The sequence below is a fragment of the Rhinoderma darwinii genome, chromosome 3, assembly GCF_050947455.1.
Source record: "Rhinoderma darwinii isolate aRhiDar2 chromosome 3, aRhiDar2.hap1, whole genome shotgun sequence".
NCBI classification, from domain to species: domain Eukaryota; kingdom Metazoa; phylum Chordata; class Amphibia; order Anura; family Rhinodermatidae; genus Rhinoderma; species Rhinoderma darwinii.
Window position 1 is genome coordinate 29,579,242 of NC_134689.1, and position 16,882 is coordinate 29,596,123.

Sequence of the window (16,882 nt, forward strand, 5' to 3'; positions counted from 1 at the left end):
CCGATTCATCTGATCTGGAGATCAAAATGCTTGTCCCCCTGGATTTCGTGTCAGGAGAAAAACTATGATATGCATCGGGGAACCATGCGTTAGAGAGTTTGAAAGATTTTTGCTGGCATAGGTGCGTCTCTTGGAGGAACGCCACCTGTATATGTTTGCCTTTCAGCAAATTGAAAAGTATGGATCGTTTTCCAGGGCTGTGTAACCCCTTGACATTCAATGAGCCTATTATCAGGTCCGTTTGTGTGTGTTGCGTCATATCTGCCCTGGGATGCGATGGAGGGGGAGGGGAAGGCGAAGGAAAGGACAAAAAGAGGACAGGTGAGGAAAAAAAAAAGGTTGTTAAATTTGTGGGGACCTGGAAAACCACAGGGGGGGGGGGGCAGGGGAGCCCCGGACCACAAACATAATAATCAAACAGTAAACCATTTCTTCCATCGCCTACCAATGGGGAGGCGATGGAGGCACAAACAATGACAGAACCGACGTGCATCTCTCAGCTTCTAATAGCCTGGGGTAGGTTAACCTAAAACCTGCGCTAAGAGCCATGGCCTCTTATGAATAACCTATAGAGTTGCAGCACCCTTCTGGATAAGTATTAAAGGCTGCTATAACCGCATATCAGACATAAATCCGTCCTTGTAGCTGTTAAGAGGATTTGAAAAATTGACATGCAAATGATATATACCTGGCATACAACGCATTTTAAAATTACCTGAAATACAGGCTAGAAGAATCATATGAAATTCCCCATACCCACCGTCGCAATCAGTTGTCTAATATATTGAACCAGCAAGAGGGAGGGAATGAGGGAGGTAACAGTAGGCTAAGTGCCTCATGCGCTGCAGGTGATAACACGCCCTCTAAACATCTTCGGACACTAACCCCTTATTATGTCGGCCTGTAATTGACACTTAAACTACTACAGTATAAACAGCACGCATTTCCTGAGGGCTAAGTAGAGACCTATAGCAGCCATTATATCTATACAGGAAACCTGAACATCTTATGAAAAAGCTGGGCAAAACATTTGGTTGCAAGAGAACCTTGTTAGGTACCTAGCAAAGCATTATATGGACAAAATAACATTTGGCGACATTGAGTCCCTTGAACAACCATGCTGCAGGCGGCCTAGCAAAACATTGATAAGTAAAAGGATATTAGCGGGAATGTCCTCTTTAGGCCTCAGGCGGGACCCGGTGGGAGAGGTCGATTAACGGAAGATGTGGTGCTCCCGGAATGGATCTGCTTCGGATGGGCTGGCCAGGTCTGTTGGGGCGACGACGTTGAGGTTGTTCAATTCTGTCCTGGGCTAGCCAGTCCGGAACTGGGAACAGCTCGATCTGAAGAAAACGAAATAGGCCCTCAAGATCCAAGGAGTGGCGCAGGAGGTAGAAGCCAGAGTTGTTCTTCACGACAACATGGAACGGGTGTCCCCATCTATAAGTGGCGCCTGCGGACTTGATCTTTTCAAGCAGAGGATGCAAGAGCCGTCTCATAAAGTGTCCGTGGGGAGACATCAGGGTATATAGTAACCGTACTTCCTTCAACTGAGACCGGACCATGTGACCATGCCCCCCCGAATAATTGCATCTTTGTCGGTATAATAGTGAAGGCGACATAGTACGTCGCGAGGAGAAGACAAATCGAGCGGGCCTGGGCGCGAAACTCTGTGAATTCGATCTAGGAGAAAAGTCGCTTCTGGTGGCCGATTAGTGAGTTTGTTGAATATAATAGAAACTCTGGTCGCCAGCTCATCTCGTGGGCCAAGGTCTGAAAGGCCCTTCAAACGTACATTGTTTCTGCGTCCTCTGTTCTCCTGATCATCTAACTGAAGCGCCAAGGATTGTAAATGTGTTCTAGTGTCCGTGGCAGCTCTTTCCAAAGCAGTTACTCTGGAGTCAATGGCAGACACAGTATTTTCAGATGTAAGAGCCCTAGAGTCTAGTCTGATCACATCATGACGCAGGTCAGCTATATCTTGCTGATGTGCCTGCTCTACCCTGGACACCAGAGAGTCAAGGTCCTGCCGGGTGGGGAGGGCTTGTATCGTGTGCGTGTGTTATAATCTCTCACTGAGGACATGTTGAGGGAAGAGACAGCGCTTACCGCATCCTGGGTGTTGCAGCAGGGAGGAATCGTGTCGGCAGTCGGGACCGCATGTGCTGACTGTAGCCGGGGAGCAGGAGGAGAGGGAGCCAGACGGACTGTGGCGGCAATACGTCCGCCATTGCTGCTCGCTGGTCCGCGGCAGTTTGCGAGGAGGAGAGGAAGTGCTCCATGCTTTTACAGCAGCCAGAGTAGCGAGGTAAGAACCGGGAAGTTCCAGGGCAGGTTCCCCTACGTTTTCCTGGCATCGCCTGCCGGGTTTACCCGGGAAAGATGGCTGGTATTCAGCTGCTGGTGCAGCGCTCCCCCAGAACGCATGCTCACGGCTCCATAGCTAAGCCACGCCCCAGGTGTATTTTTTTTAATTTAACCTTACTTTATATTTTTACTTTATTTTTAAACTTGAATGTACTGGCGTAGATTTATATGCCAGTACATTAGCCTGTGTACGGATATTACACAGGCAGTTGTTAGTACATACCTAAGTATGCCCTGACAGGAAATATGGTAAGACAGCCCTGGGGTCCTTCAATGGACCCTGGGCTGTCTGCCCATATATGGTATGTCCCTCAATCACATCACAGGGATTCCTGTGATACGATCCAAGGGGCATCCCCCCTTCTCACTTTCCTCTTGAATGCTAGTCATCTTTGATCGCAGCATTCAGGAGAATAGCGGCAGAGAGGAGAGGTTTCTCTGATCTTCGCTGTTATAGAGTCGGGCTGCAGCTTTGTAATACAACCATTGCCCCGCTCCTGACATTAAGTGCGCGCGCGGTCAGCATGATGTGATGCAGCCGGCACTGCACTAATGAGCGGTAGTTCAAGCACTGAGGACAGAACATGGGGGTGTTTTGCAGTGCGCCCATGTTCTGTCTTCAGTGCCACCGCTCATTAGTGCAGCGATGACCCCATCCTGACCCCAAGCACTTGTCAGGACTCCGGAGCGGGGCAGTGGCTGTATTACACAGCCACACCACTGCTCGCATACATTCATGTGTTACAATACTGAGCTGTGCGGCCGCACAGCTAAGTAACGAAATACATGAAATAACGGTATCGAACCGTTTGGGGATGCAGGGTATCGAAGTTTTGATGCATCGTGCATCCCTAGAACACATACCAGTGAAGAAGACAGAACAGAGGCAAGAAGTGTAGCCTTGAGACCCTAGCGGTAACATGTTATTGGGGCATGTTCCTTCACGGTCAGCACTGATTTAACAGTATGAGACTGTGTAGGGACATTAGGTATTGACTAGGGGAATGGTAACACCTGTAACACGAGAGGAAAAACAGAGAAACCACATAGTGCAGAGTTCTAAGAAAAGATTCTCCAGAATTGTATAGAGAATACAAAAGTATTTGCTAAACCAGACACGCCAGGAGCACTAACAGTGCCTCAATAAGGATCTTTACCTCACGTGCCACGTTTAAAAAATAAAATAAAAAATAAAAATTGTGGATGCCTTTTTATATTTAAACAATAGTGCTGGAAGAGTACAAGGGCAAAGCTTATGTCCATGTCAAAAGTGTCATGTCCCAGGCATGGAGATAGAAGGCAGATATGACATGGAGTGAACCATTATACAAGAAAAAGCGCTGGTTCAAAGTCCATGACTGATGGAAATAGCCAAGCCCTGTACTCAGCTACCAGTCCTATACACTTTGCATGGAGCTGCAGCGCGCATGCACAACCACTGCGCCATTCAACCTACTCATCACCATGGTCCTGTAATGAAAAGTGGGGGGTTCAGGGACCGCTTTCTAATAAATGGTGGGGCCCCCAGTGGTCATACATTTATCACCTACCTTATGAATAGGTAATAAATGCGGATCTTAACTCCTTAAAAAAAAGTTGACAGTATACATTTCAGATGAGTGAATAGCTCCATGGAATGCAAATGGTTCATGAAGACAATTCCTATCAGAGTCCCCCCTCTATTAGCCAGAGCAGACAGCCTCTAAATACACAGTCGAGTCACATTATTATGACCCCCAGCTAATATCCAGAGTAACCTCTGTGTGCAGCACGGACAGCAGCTAGACGGGCTGGGAGTGACTCAATAAGGTGCTGGTCGGTGGTCTCTGATATCTGGAGCCATGCCGACTGCAGTGCATCCCACATTTGCTGGAGGATCCATAGAGCGAACAAGATGATCGACGTGATCCCACAGATGCTCAATTGGGTTTAAGTCTGGCAAATTAAGGGCCAGGGAAGTACTTGGAAGTCTTGGTCGTGCTCCTCCAACCACAGTCTGACATTTTTAGCCGTGTGACATGTCACATCGTCTTGCTGGAAGATTCCATCTGACGTGATCTGCAACGATGGGTTCATACACAAATCGGTTCAGAGTGCCTTCCACATGTGTGCCCAGAGAGTGCCATGAAAAAAAAATTCCCCAGACCGTAACACTGCCGCCACTAGATTGTGTTCTTCCAGCAATGGTTGCAGGGTGTTTGTTCTGTTTCTTGCCTGACATGCCAACGTCCATCCGTTCGATGAAGCAGAAAACATGACATCGGAGAAGGCAACCCTTTGCCAATCATCGGTGGTCCCATTCCGATACTGCTGTGCAAATTGAAGCCTTTTTTTTAGCATAAAAGTGACCATCCTGCTTCGGAGCCCCATACGCAGTTGGTTTCACTGAACTGCTGTTTTAGTCACATGTCTGCTAGCCCCCTGGTTTATTTTCACGGTGAGCTGCCCTACCGTAGCGTGTCGTTCAGTCCTCACGCACCATCATAGCCAACTTTCACCTCTCACATCAATGGCACGTTGTGCTCCGCAGTTTCCACATCGGTAATTCCCAATGGTGCCATTTGTCCACTCACAATACACTTTCACCACAGCAGCACGCGAACAGTTCACAAACTGCAGTTTGAGAAATACCGCCACCCTTGGCCCAAAAGCTAATAATCATCCCTTTTTTTCCATCTCTGATAAATCGCCCCTTTTACCCATGGCAACAACGAGAGATATGTGTTCAGACAGCCTATCGCACACCTTATATACCCATCAAGCCAGTCCACATCACTTCCTTTATGGACCACGCACTGCCGACATCTAAAGTAGGAGGTGGTCATAATAATGTGCCTCCACTGTAAGTGTGGCAGCCCCTACTCTTGTGGACTTCGCACCCAGCCATTATACTAGAATAGGATGTCAACGTTTGATTGTGGGGGGCAGAACCTTCGATGATACGCACAATAAAGGGTAACTGTCCCCTTTAGACAAAAGGAGGAAAGCCGTAATAAAACCATAAAAGGTATTATATATGTATATTTTTTTTATAAAAGCTTTATTTTGTGTTCAATCTCTGAATCCCTACATCAACAATATAATTTATGATGCAACTCCAACAAGAGCAAATGAGGGAAAAACAACAAAATAACATAACCACACACAAAACTTCACATGGTTACAGCAAGTCTGACTGAGCAAGATCTACCCTAAATATCTGCTATGTTACAGCAAGGTTAAAGATTTTCTCTGCCACTGCACCACCACTAATATTTATATGGCTGTAGCCAATCTCAAGGTGTTTAGAGCACAAAAGGTAATAAAAAGTCAGTTATCAAAAATTAAACTACTGTCTATTCAGCCAAAGCAATGCTACAACAACAGTCATGTTACCTATACAGTACTAAGTGTCAACGCCGCTGTGGTTTGTACAGTTTGAGAGTAGATAGCAAAAACAGTTGGCTTAAATACTCGTACGCAGATATTTAGATTAGAACCTTAAAAACCTGAAGCATTACAGTGTACTCATGTCAGTGGATGGAGACTGTGGGCTGAACCAACATTCATAAAAAACACACTATTTAAGTTAATTCCTAGCTAGAAGTTGGCTGAATAATGGTTCATCCCAAATGATGGCCACCTCCACTATGTGTAAGTCACTGGTAGGAAACAGACCCAACAGTATAACGGTCTAACACTGGAAGCAAGTCTGTGTTGCTTTAACTCAATCAGGACCCATTTCTCTTCAAAGAAACTCAAGTAACAAGTAAAATCGATGATTCAATTGTAGGTTCACTTAAAAAATGACTTTATATAAATATCCGAATCGCCTAAAAATAAAGAAACGTGTAATATACCTAGATGTGTTTTAGCTTGTCTGTCCAGAAGACCTTGCATGTAACAGTTGGAAGAAAAAAAATCAGCTAGTTTCTGCACAGCAATGTGGATATGTAGTCTGTACCTCCCCCTAATTGCCTTCTAAGGCTAGTAGGGGGCGGTCCAGACTACACAGCCAGACTGAAGCGCCGCAAGCAACATATTTTTTTTTTTACTTCAACATTGACCATGAAATGTCGCAAGAAACAATGATCAAAAGCAAATGAAAGTATATTACAAAAAGGTCTTCATTTTAAGTCGTAAGTAATTTTTTTATGTGAACCTATACTTTGAGAGCAGTGTAAATTCACTATAAAAAGTGATCATGAAAGTACTAAACGCTGGACAACATCAGAATTAAGAAAGCACACAAAGCAAATAATATACTGTATGTATATATTTATATTTACATATGCGCGCGCACACACACAAGTGAGGGACAAAATTTTGACTCTGCTTAAAGACAACTTCATGGGTTTGTGGGTTTCTTTGTTTTGGTCCATAAGGCCAACTTTTATCAGACAGTGCAAGCGGCTTAACAGAACCCAAAGGCAGCATGCATGGAATCAGGGTAGACACATGCCCTCTAGAGCCCAATTAGCATGTACTGCATGTTTAGGGAGTACTCATATTAAAGATAGGACGAGCAATAAAAAAAAATAAACAAAAACTCAAGGGGGGCTAGATATAACATTAGAGGATAGAGGAACAAACAAGCTCTTTACAAGGAAAGAACCCCTGCATTTAATGGCTAACAACATTTCCTAATGTTCTCCATGATTTCTTTTTCTAGGATTAATACATATTACACTGACATTTGGAAGAGTTTGGCAATACTATATTGTTCTTTTAAAAAGATCTTTAAAATCAAAGTAACAAGACCGTTATTTTATCATACACTGCATATCCCCACAGAGAAGTCAACTAAGGTTAAACACAGAAATCATGGACTGGTTTTGCCACCATTGTAGACACGCTGAGTTCGGCTGTGACAAGTGGGTGACAGATCTTGTGGCTTTAGCATATGGAGAACAAGGGTGGTCATTTTTTTTGCAACTCTGTAGTAACCTTTAGCTTTTTATATTAAATTTGCCAAATAATTCAAGTTCGTTGGTGGATTTGTTTCCCATATTTTATTAATCCCTCCTAGGTTTTCGATTTCTTGGGGATCTTCTCATTATATCATCCTCCTGAAAAAAATCAAATATATTTTTTTTTTTAAGACCAAAACAATTCTGCCATTGGACAAAAAAAACAAATGCACCCGTTATTGACAACTAATGAAGATGTATAGATACTGGCCCTATTTAAATCTATTAAACGGACACATGCACTGTTCATTCTTGCCTAGATTTGCTTAACTTCTACTCGTGGATAGAAGTTTGGCTTTTATTACTCTTTTAGAACATCTATGCGTTGCCATCATGATCACATAATCAAAAACCAAAAGGTGTAAAACTAATTCTGATCATTGTAAGGTTAAATACCTTATAGTTTGGTAACATCTGTATCAATTCCCTTCAAACTTTTATATAGTAGTTAAAATTGCTATGGCTTACCTGAGGTTTGCTTTCCTTCTCTTGACCTTCCTCTTCCTCCTCCTCCACCTCTTCCTCTTCTTCCTCCTCCTCCTCATCCTCGTTACTTCCATGTCCAGCATCTCCCTCCCCTTCTTCAGGTACTTTTTTAAAAAAAAAAAAAAAATAATAAAAATAAATGATCTTTCAGCAAACACACAATTTCAAAGCAATAAAATCACTTCGAAAAATTCAATGAAATAAATATTTTTTGGCATTATTAGGCTCCTGACACCTGAACAGAACAGAGATCAAATGCATTGCCGGGGAAAACCAAAATGCAACAAATGACAAAAAACACAGCAAGAGGAGGCGGCACACTGCCTTGATCTGGAAACTATTCAATAAGGCTCCGTTGCCTGTCAGTGTGAGCCTCCTTTTATGGTTATTAAAACCATGGAAACCTTGATGGAACCCCATTATAAGTTAATGAGGTACATCGTGTACGGTTTGTTCTGTGTCCTTTGTACGACTGAGCCAGAGTCATGGATTCTGATATAAGGACTCCTTCACAGACACTTAGCGTTTTAAAATGCATATAAAGACCACATGAGTTAAGCGTTTTAAATATAGGGAAGACTGCAAAAACAGGATTTTTGGAGTACTCCCTGTAAAATCCTTCTCTTGTTCAGTCCAATGGGCGACAAAGACCATGTGTATATGCTGTTGCCACCAGGAGGCATGATACTAATACATGACCGTGCTTGATGTATGATAGACGGACCATATGTCGGCCGCATTTGCTGGACCGAGCACAGATCAAGGAGCCGGAGTTCCTAGCATCATAGTGATGTACGATGCTAGGAGTCCCTGCCTCTCTCTGGAAATACTGACCCGTACTGTAATCATGTTTTTACTACAGGACAGTATTCCCAGAAGCAGACGCAACGAGATGTCCCAAAGAGGCTCAAATGGAGCCGACTGCATTAAGAGAAAAGACAGACGCCAAGACAGATTTAGGGGCCGATAGGGTATACAGAGAGGAAGTAGAGGAGAAGATGTCGATCCTTACACCACTGGGGTTATGTCCTCAAAGTCTGGCGATAAATGCGGGCTGAATTAGGCTTCCGGGCCTTCATAAAGGTTTGGATCACCCACTGCGAAAAGCCGCGAGTAGTCAGTACTGAGGCTTCAACTGCTACGGCGTTAAATATGGAGACTAAACAGGGGTGGAAGAAAGGGCCTTGAGAGAGGGCAGATCGCACCGAGGAGGTAAGTGCCAAGGTATGTTGGCTAGTAGAGCCACCATGTCCGCATACCAGCAACAGCATGGAATCCGGTGTGACCAGGATTGTTGGAATCCCCTCTGCCGTGATCTTCCTGAGGAGCTTGGGAAGAAGCGGCAGTGGGGGGGAAAATCAGGCTAAATTGACGCCACTGAACCATGAGAGCGGTGACCACAAACCGGTACATAAAGAGGGGAAATCTGGAGATTAGGCCAGAAAATCCACGCGCAGCGTTCCTCACCTGGAACAGATTTGTTCAAACACCTCATGATGAAGGGCTTACTCCCCAGGGTCAACCTGTTCGCAACTGAGCTAGTCCACAACCTAATTTTGACCCCAAGAATGCAGACTGCCAAAAAAGAATTGCCATGGTCTGTCTGGACTCTGATTGGATTATCAGCCAGGAGAGCCATATAGTGACAGAGGTTAAACACCTGTAGTTCCAGAATGTTGATGGGAAGACTTGCTGCCTGGAAGAACCAGGGCTATGTGATTCCGGGAGCCCCCCGCAACCAACAACTTGGGTCCGTGGAGAGTACTTTCCATTAGATAGGAAGGAAGGAGTGGCCCTCGCAGGTTGCCGGGGAGGAGAACCACCAAAGTTAAGATTGGCAGACGGTCAGGGAAAGCAGGTTTCGGTGGTCCAGAGGATCCAGGGATCTGTTCCACTGATAGAATTGCCCTCTGAGGAGCGTTGGGAGTTTCGATGGTGCTGAGCACCCTCATGCAGAGGCAGAGCGAGTGCCATGTTGTAGGGCACACATTCCCTGTTGCAGGGTGGCCAGTTACACAGAGGGTAGGACACCCGAGCAGAGTGTGTCAAAAACCATCCCCAGGAGGACTGAACTCCGACAAGGAGTCAGACAGAGCTTGAACTGGTTGACAATCCAGCGGAAGCGAGTCGGGGTATCTAAAGTCATCGGTAGACAAGTTAAATTGTCCTAACAGGACAAGGATTTCCCTTTGATGTTCTCCATGCATGGGACACCTGAGATCTCCTGTGCCATCACCACAAAGAGGAACTTGAATACCGGAAAGCCAAATGGGTGCAGCACAAATTGATCGTGATGGGGGGGGGGGGGGGGGGGGAGTCTGCAAAAAGCATGAAGCGTTGGTGGGACAGGCAAAAAGTGCCAAGTAGGTACTTGTCCACTGAGGAGAGGAAACCTCCCTGTTCTATGGAGGTGATCACAGACTTTGACAAAGGCAAGGCATAACATCAAAGTAGAATAAAATCTGGGAAATTCCCATTCTGGAGGAACTTGGGCGATAAACTCCTTGACTCAAGAGCGAGTATGTTGCCTGAAAAGGACAGCTGCCATGGCAGGTGAAGGAGCAGAAGAGGACTGGAAAACCCGGATAGGTGGAAGTTATACTTGAGGAGACGACTTAGATATTTGAGATGTGAGAGCCGTACGTCCTTAAAAGATTTCTACCTCCCAACAGTGGACTATGTAGTGGCGCTCTTTCAGGCAGAAGAGGTCTTCCCCGATGCAGGCTTAGAGGCCTGGGGGCAAGGGTGCCAAGAGAAACTTGGCTTGAAAGGACATCGGTTGTTTAAGCCCTGATGGAGTTGATGACTGTATGCCCAAGGAATGTGTGAAAGTGACAAAAGGCGAGTGCTTTTCCACCTGTTGCTTCTGACATGATCTTATCCAGACGGGCTCCAAAAAGATGGGAGCCAGAAGGGAAGGGCCATCAAGGAGCATTTTCAAGCAGAGGTGGAGCCTGCCATAGGAAGAATAGTTGTCTTGGCTAGACGGGAGACAAGAGGATCCACCACTAAAGATTTAGGCCATTTTGAAGAACTGTCTTATGAAAATGGCACACAAGGTCGAGGTGACAGGTTTGAGCGTATTTCTTTTGAGGATGTTCCCATTCCTTGGAGACCACCTCTTCCCCACTCCGATGGTAGAGGCTTGTGAGCTCGTCTGGGGCGGTGAAAAGTGACTGCCTCTGCAGAGGAATTGGGTCCACATTAGCAATATGTAAGGTGTGTGACTGCAGAGAGGAGACTGTCCACTGAAGAGAATAGCTTGGAAATTTGCTTCTCTTCCAGGAACAGAGCAGCACCCTGAAGGAGGAGGAAAAACTGATGAGGCAGGAGATACTGAGGATGGAGATGTCCACACAGATCTGACCCGTTAAGGGGTTTTGCCACAAGAAGAGATTGTCCCCAGAGGATTGATCGGCGCCTATCATGGACTAGGTAACGCTGAAGAGGTCACCGACTACCCTGGAGAGGAAGTTAGAGATCTGCAGTTCGGCTCAAGCACCAGGCGTCAGCATTTCTGCAGGTGTATCCACAGATGCTAAGCCAGGAGGTCGGCATGCATCGCAGAGGAGGCTGTACATCTGGTGTCTGACATGGCAGTACAGGGGTCACCATGTTTGGCAATTACCCTGGGAGTGCAGGTGACTATAGGTACACAATACTGCATGGCTGTGCTGCCCCTAGAAGGGCGCAATGGCCGCCTGAGGGTACCTAGTGACTTAGGTATCTGCTCCTCTACTGTCATGTGAGGAGGCATCCCCACTGTGTGCAGCAGGGAGCGGGAGGTTGAAGAAATGCATCCTCGTGCAGCTATTGGCAGTCACCTGACTGTCACCCACCAATTACCATCTAGAAGTAGGGGCACGCGAGTGCCACCCCTGCAAGGAGCCTAACTATGGTGACCCACAGTGATGAAAATGGCGGTGGGTGGCACGGGATGGCCGATCCTGAGGGGGGACGGGACAGTGTTCCTACTTCGGTATATCCGTGGGGAGGTGTTTGCAGTGGCGCTGTAGTGAGATCGCCCAGCGCAGGAGGGCTGGGCAGTACGATCATGTGCCAAGATAGCTCCCATTGTGTACCAAGAAGCGTACACCATTGGAAGGGGGAAGAGGAGAGATTCACTCACCTGTCCTGAAGATCCTTTGAAATCCATAACGGATGAGACAAGTAGTTAAGTCTCCCCTGTGTGCCAGCTGTTATGAGGTGGGACACTGATTGAGCCGACTGCACACTAACTATAGCTGTATTGCACCTAACAAAGCACACCAGATATCTTACCCGGTTCTTCAGCTTGCTCCTCTGCAACTTCATCTTCACCCTCATCTTCCCCCTCCTCTTTGGTCTCTTTTTCCTGCTCTTCCTCCTCCTCTTCCTTTACATCAGGCTGTGGAGCATCTGTCTTTTTGTGACTTGAATCTGATGTCTGCTTCTGCAAAAATAAAAAAAAATAAAAAAATTCAATGTAAGCAGCTGTCAATTATACGCAAAAAAAAAAAAAAGTTACCAGGTTATAGTACTAGAGCTCAAAAGTCTATAATTTAGGCTAAAAACAACCTATACATTACATATTTGCATAACTAACTTACACCAACACATACCTTGCCTGAACAGCAGAACAGAATGATCAGGAAGACTGGCAGGGCCACAGTCAGAATGTAGACTATCCAAAGCCACGGTCTTTCCTCTGCTGCAGCCATCATTTGGCCGACAACACTAGGCTGGAAATGTAAAAAAAAAAAAAATGTAAAATTAAAGTTCGTACACATACCCTGAAATGTAACAAGTGAAACCTAATTATAATTAATGCTTTGATACATCTACTATATTCTTTACTCAAATAGATTTTAGTGCACTGAAAGGATTTCTGATAATCAAACATAAAAATTCAGAAAAACATTTATTAAAATTAGATTGATGGGGGATTGGTGCTGAAACCCCCACTAATTGGTAGTTGACTGGTGGGAATTTTTGCATGCATGTAGCTGCTCCTTACAAACTGAACTGACAGAAAGCCCAACGAAAACTTCCAAACTATTTCTATAACTTCCTATGGACTGGTGGTGCAGATGCTTCATATAAACGCCACCACTGTACGGCTCCCCTTGTGATCAGTAGTCTCAGTGGTTAGAACCAACATCAATCTAACATTCTTAAACTATAGCGTTTTTGGCTAGAATACCCCTTTAAAAGTGATTTGAGTACATTTTAATCCGTTAACTATTTACAACGTTTTTCTTCAAAATACAAGCTTATTTTCAGTAGATATAGAAGATCAAAATACTAATACAGATCAAATGGCTCTTATGGTCCATCAATAAACCAAATAAAAAGGGGATAATTTTCAGCAGAATAAGTTTATCATTGAACGTAGCTCCTTACCTCAGCAGCGCCATCAGCTGCTTTCTTCAGACCCCATCCAGCATTTCCCCAGTCATCAGCCACAACTCTATCTGAGCATATAATGAAGTTGTCAAAGAAAATATCAGAAGTCATGGACCACAATTCCAGACCCATAGCAAAGAACGGAGTCATCTTGAATGGTTCTAGGTCCTCAAAGTAGTCTGGATTCTGTATTTTGCGTGGTTTCCAGATGCCCTGAAATGAAAGTTGACAACATTGGTCTGTGTTGCTCAGGCTTTCTAAGCTTTGAGGCGGAGGTTTATATGACCCTCAATACATGCTGTAAAGTTTGCAGTAACCAGTCAGAAGAGCAAAGGGTCTATAATGGACACACTGTGATAAAGGTACTGATTACTGTTGATTTTAGTAGAGTTCGGCTAGAGCTACACAGCGACTTGTCACGACAAAGATCACATTCATATCTAATGACTGCCAATGTGGTTGTTTTACAACACACAACATAACGCACCCATGACACGACTGTCACCATAACGCCAAACCTGCTGGAATTTTGGTTGCACATGACTTTGCGGTCATAGACCTCTATGTAAGTTGTGTGACTACTTGATTGCGAGCGATCTGCGATTTGGTTGCTTTTTACATCCAAACCGCAACTTAAGGAATTTTTTTGGGTTGCATGACTGGTCTGAAACGTGAAGTCTCAACGTCATGTAGCCCTAGCCTTAGTCAAACAAGGTATACTATTGTACAATTTGTCGCTAGAATGATTTCAAAACTGTAGAGTGAACACCGTTGCATCGCAGCAATAGGTTCCTGGATTCAAACACAATCACGGCAAAAAATTGCATAGAATTTATATGATCACCCATTTGTCCTAAAGGAACACTAAACAGAAAATTCTGAAAAAAAGAAAATATCCCAAACTTGCAATACTGAGAAATATATCAAGAAATCTTCTGCATGTGTCCCAAGAGTTCAGCCATTTCTGCCTCCTTCTCCTCATTGTTCCGAGTCTGGCTGCAAGATAACTAGCTGCAGCAAGAGCCACCCCTCCCTTGGCCCCTTCTGCAGATAGTTAAGCCACACCCCTTTTCTAAACCCCACCCCATCAGCCCAAAATTAACCCCTATGTTCTTTGCAGGATTTCTACAAGACTCTTTCGGGAACATGCAGAACACAGTGAGGGCAAGTTTATAATTAATTTCTAACTTTAGTGTTCGAAAAAGCCCCATAAATTTCGCCACTTTTCTGCGTCTTAGATTTACACCGTTTACTGTATGGTATAAATGACACAATAACTTTATTCAGTGGGTCATTAAGATTGTGGCGATACCAAATTATTAGTTTTTGTATGTTTTCCTACTTTTACACAGTAAAAACACTTTTTCAAAACTATTTGTTTTTATGTCGCCATGTTTTAAGAGCCATCATTTGTTATTTTTCCACCGATGCAGCTGTATGACGGCTTGTTTTTTGCGGGACGACTAGTTTTTATTGGTACCATTTTTGAGTACATGCAACTTTTTATCACTTTTTTTTGAAGGCAGGATGAACAGAAAATAGCAATTCTGGCATTGTTTTTTTATTTTATTTTTACAGCGTTCACCATGCGGGTTAAATAACGTAATAGTTTTATAGGTGGAGTTGTTATGGACGCAGCGATACCAAATACGTGTAATGTTTTTAAGAGTTTTTTTTCATATTAAAGTATTTCATAAGGGAAAAAGTGGGTCTTTCATTTTTTTTATTTGAGATTTTTATTTATTTATTAACTTTATTAAACTTTTTGATCACTTTATTTTCAGTCTCACTAGGGGACTTCACTATGCGATCTTTTCAGCACTTTTAGAATACACTGCAATACTTGACAGGCACCTGCTAGGTCATGCCGCAGGCATCCACTATAGGCAGACTTAAGTACCCTTAACAGCCGCCGTGAAAAGGCGTATTGGCGGTGGTTAATGTAGATAACTACGGTTTTTAAAAAACATTTTTGACCAAGTTATGAACATTTTAAGATTTATGCAAATGTGTTCTTAATGCAAAACTGGCCGACCAATCAACGCCATACACTTCTCTTCAATCCAGCCCAGCTTGAGCCACAGCACGATCTCGCGAGATCACGCTGTGACGTCACTTCATCCCGCGAGTCCTTCATTGGAACCATGGAAGACTGAACAGACATCGCCTCCAGCCACTGACGATTCGGATAAACGTCCTGGCACAGAAGGAGGCGATGTCTGTTCACTCTTCCGTCACTCCGATAAAGGACCTGCTGGATGAAGTGATGTCACAGCATGATCTCGTGAGATCACGCTGTGCTGGAATGAAGAAAAGTGTATGACGCCGATTGGTCAGCGTCATACACTTTTCTTTACAACGCACACTTGGTGAAAAGTTTAAAAAAAACGCCCAGATGGGCATTAAGAACAAATTTGCAAAAACTTGGTAACAAATATTTTTTTTAAAACCAGTAGTTATCTACATTAAAGCGCCTATTAGATTAGGTAGGAGATAGGGCAGTTATAAACTGGTGACCGAGCCTCTTTAAGGGCACTCTAGCTTCAACAGCATAACAATTCAGCAAATTTTGTGTGCCTGACTTGGGAAAAATAGATTTTGAGCCCCACTCTAGACCGGGCATTGAGTGATTATAAAGTGTATACAGCAAAACAGAATATAAGGGCTCTATCTTAAAAATAAATAACCTTAGAAATAAAGCTCCCATGTAAGATTTAAAATACCAAACCTGGTAACTGGGGTTATCAATCATTGGTGCCTTCCATTTTCCTTTGTAGTTAGGATTGTCAATTGTTGGTCTCTGCCAGGCACCACAACCAGGTGCAGGTGCGCATTTGGGGTTTGCAACCTGTGGTGCCTCCCATTCGCCATCCATATCTTCATCCCTATTAGAGGAAGTGTCAAGTGTCAAAAAATATATATAAATAAATAAAAATAAAGAATGAGCATGTTAATAGGCACATACCAGTCTTCAGGCTTCTCAGCATCAGGGTCAGCAATGTACTCTGGTTCATCATCCAGCCAACCTTCAGGTTTCACTGCATTTTCATCTGGGATCTTTGCAGGAGCATCCTCATCCCTGGATTAATGAATACAACAGTGGCAAAATTTTATTTAACCCCTTAACGACATGTCACATACTGGTACGTGGCAGCCGTTAAAGGGAAGTATGGAGCAGGCTCACGGGCTAAGCTCGCTCCATACTCAGCGGGTGACGGCTGTGTTTTACAGCAGACACCTCACTGCAACGGGCGGAATCAAAGATCACTTTGTTTCCGTGCGTTTAACACCTTAAATGCCGCGGTCAATCGCGACCACGACATTTAAATTGTTAGAATCAGGGGGGCGCCCCCTCAAACACGCCATCGAGGCCCCCCAGGGACGCGATTGGCCGGTAAAAATGGATGTCATGGCAGCCTAATGAAGGCCCCTCCAGGTCTGCCATCTTTGTACTCCTTTGAAGCCCTTCAGAGGAGACGGTCAGCGTTACGATACACTGCAATCAATTAGTATTGCAGTATATATATCATGCAAGCGATCCAACGATCGCTGCTTCAAGTGAACTAGGGGAACTAAAATCTTAAAAAAAGGAACAGTTAAATAAAGGTTTTTTTATGTTCCAAAAACAAAAAAGTATTAAAAGTTCAAAAAAAACCTTTTCCCATTCCCTGAAGCAATGTTAAAAAAAATCAACG

General features: G+C 44.2%; 1 protein-coding gene across 1 annotated transcript in view; it reads right to left on the reverse strand.

Moving 5' to 3' along the window:
• Nucleotides 1–6,604: 6,604 nt before the first annotated feature.
• Nucleotides 6,605–16,882, reverse strand: part of CANX (calnexin) — a 45,451-nt gene continuing 35,173 nt past the window's right edge. Inside the window, exons 9-15 of the mRNA XM_075856202.1 lie at nt 16,153–16,266; nt 15,916–16,072; nt 13,185–13,400; nt 12,404–12,523; nt 12,084–12,234; nt 7,785–7,906; nt 6,605–7,415 (exon numbers count right to left, since the gene is read on the reverse strand). Of these exons, the coding sequence (XP_075712317.1) occupies nt 7,362–7,415; nt 7,785–7,906; nt 12,084–12,234; nt 12,404–12,523; nt 13,185–13,400; nt 15,916–16,072; nt 16,153–16,266 (934 nt within the window). The 3' untranslated portion in view covers nt 6,605–7,361. The remainder of the gene's footprint in view (nt 7,416–7,784; nt 7,907–12,083; nt 12,235–12,403; nt 12,524–13,184; nt 13,401–15,915; nt 16,073–16,152; nt 16,267–16,882) is intronic.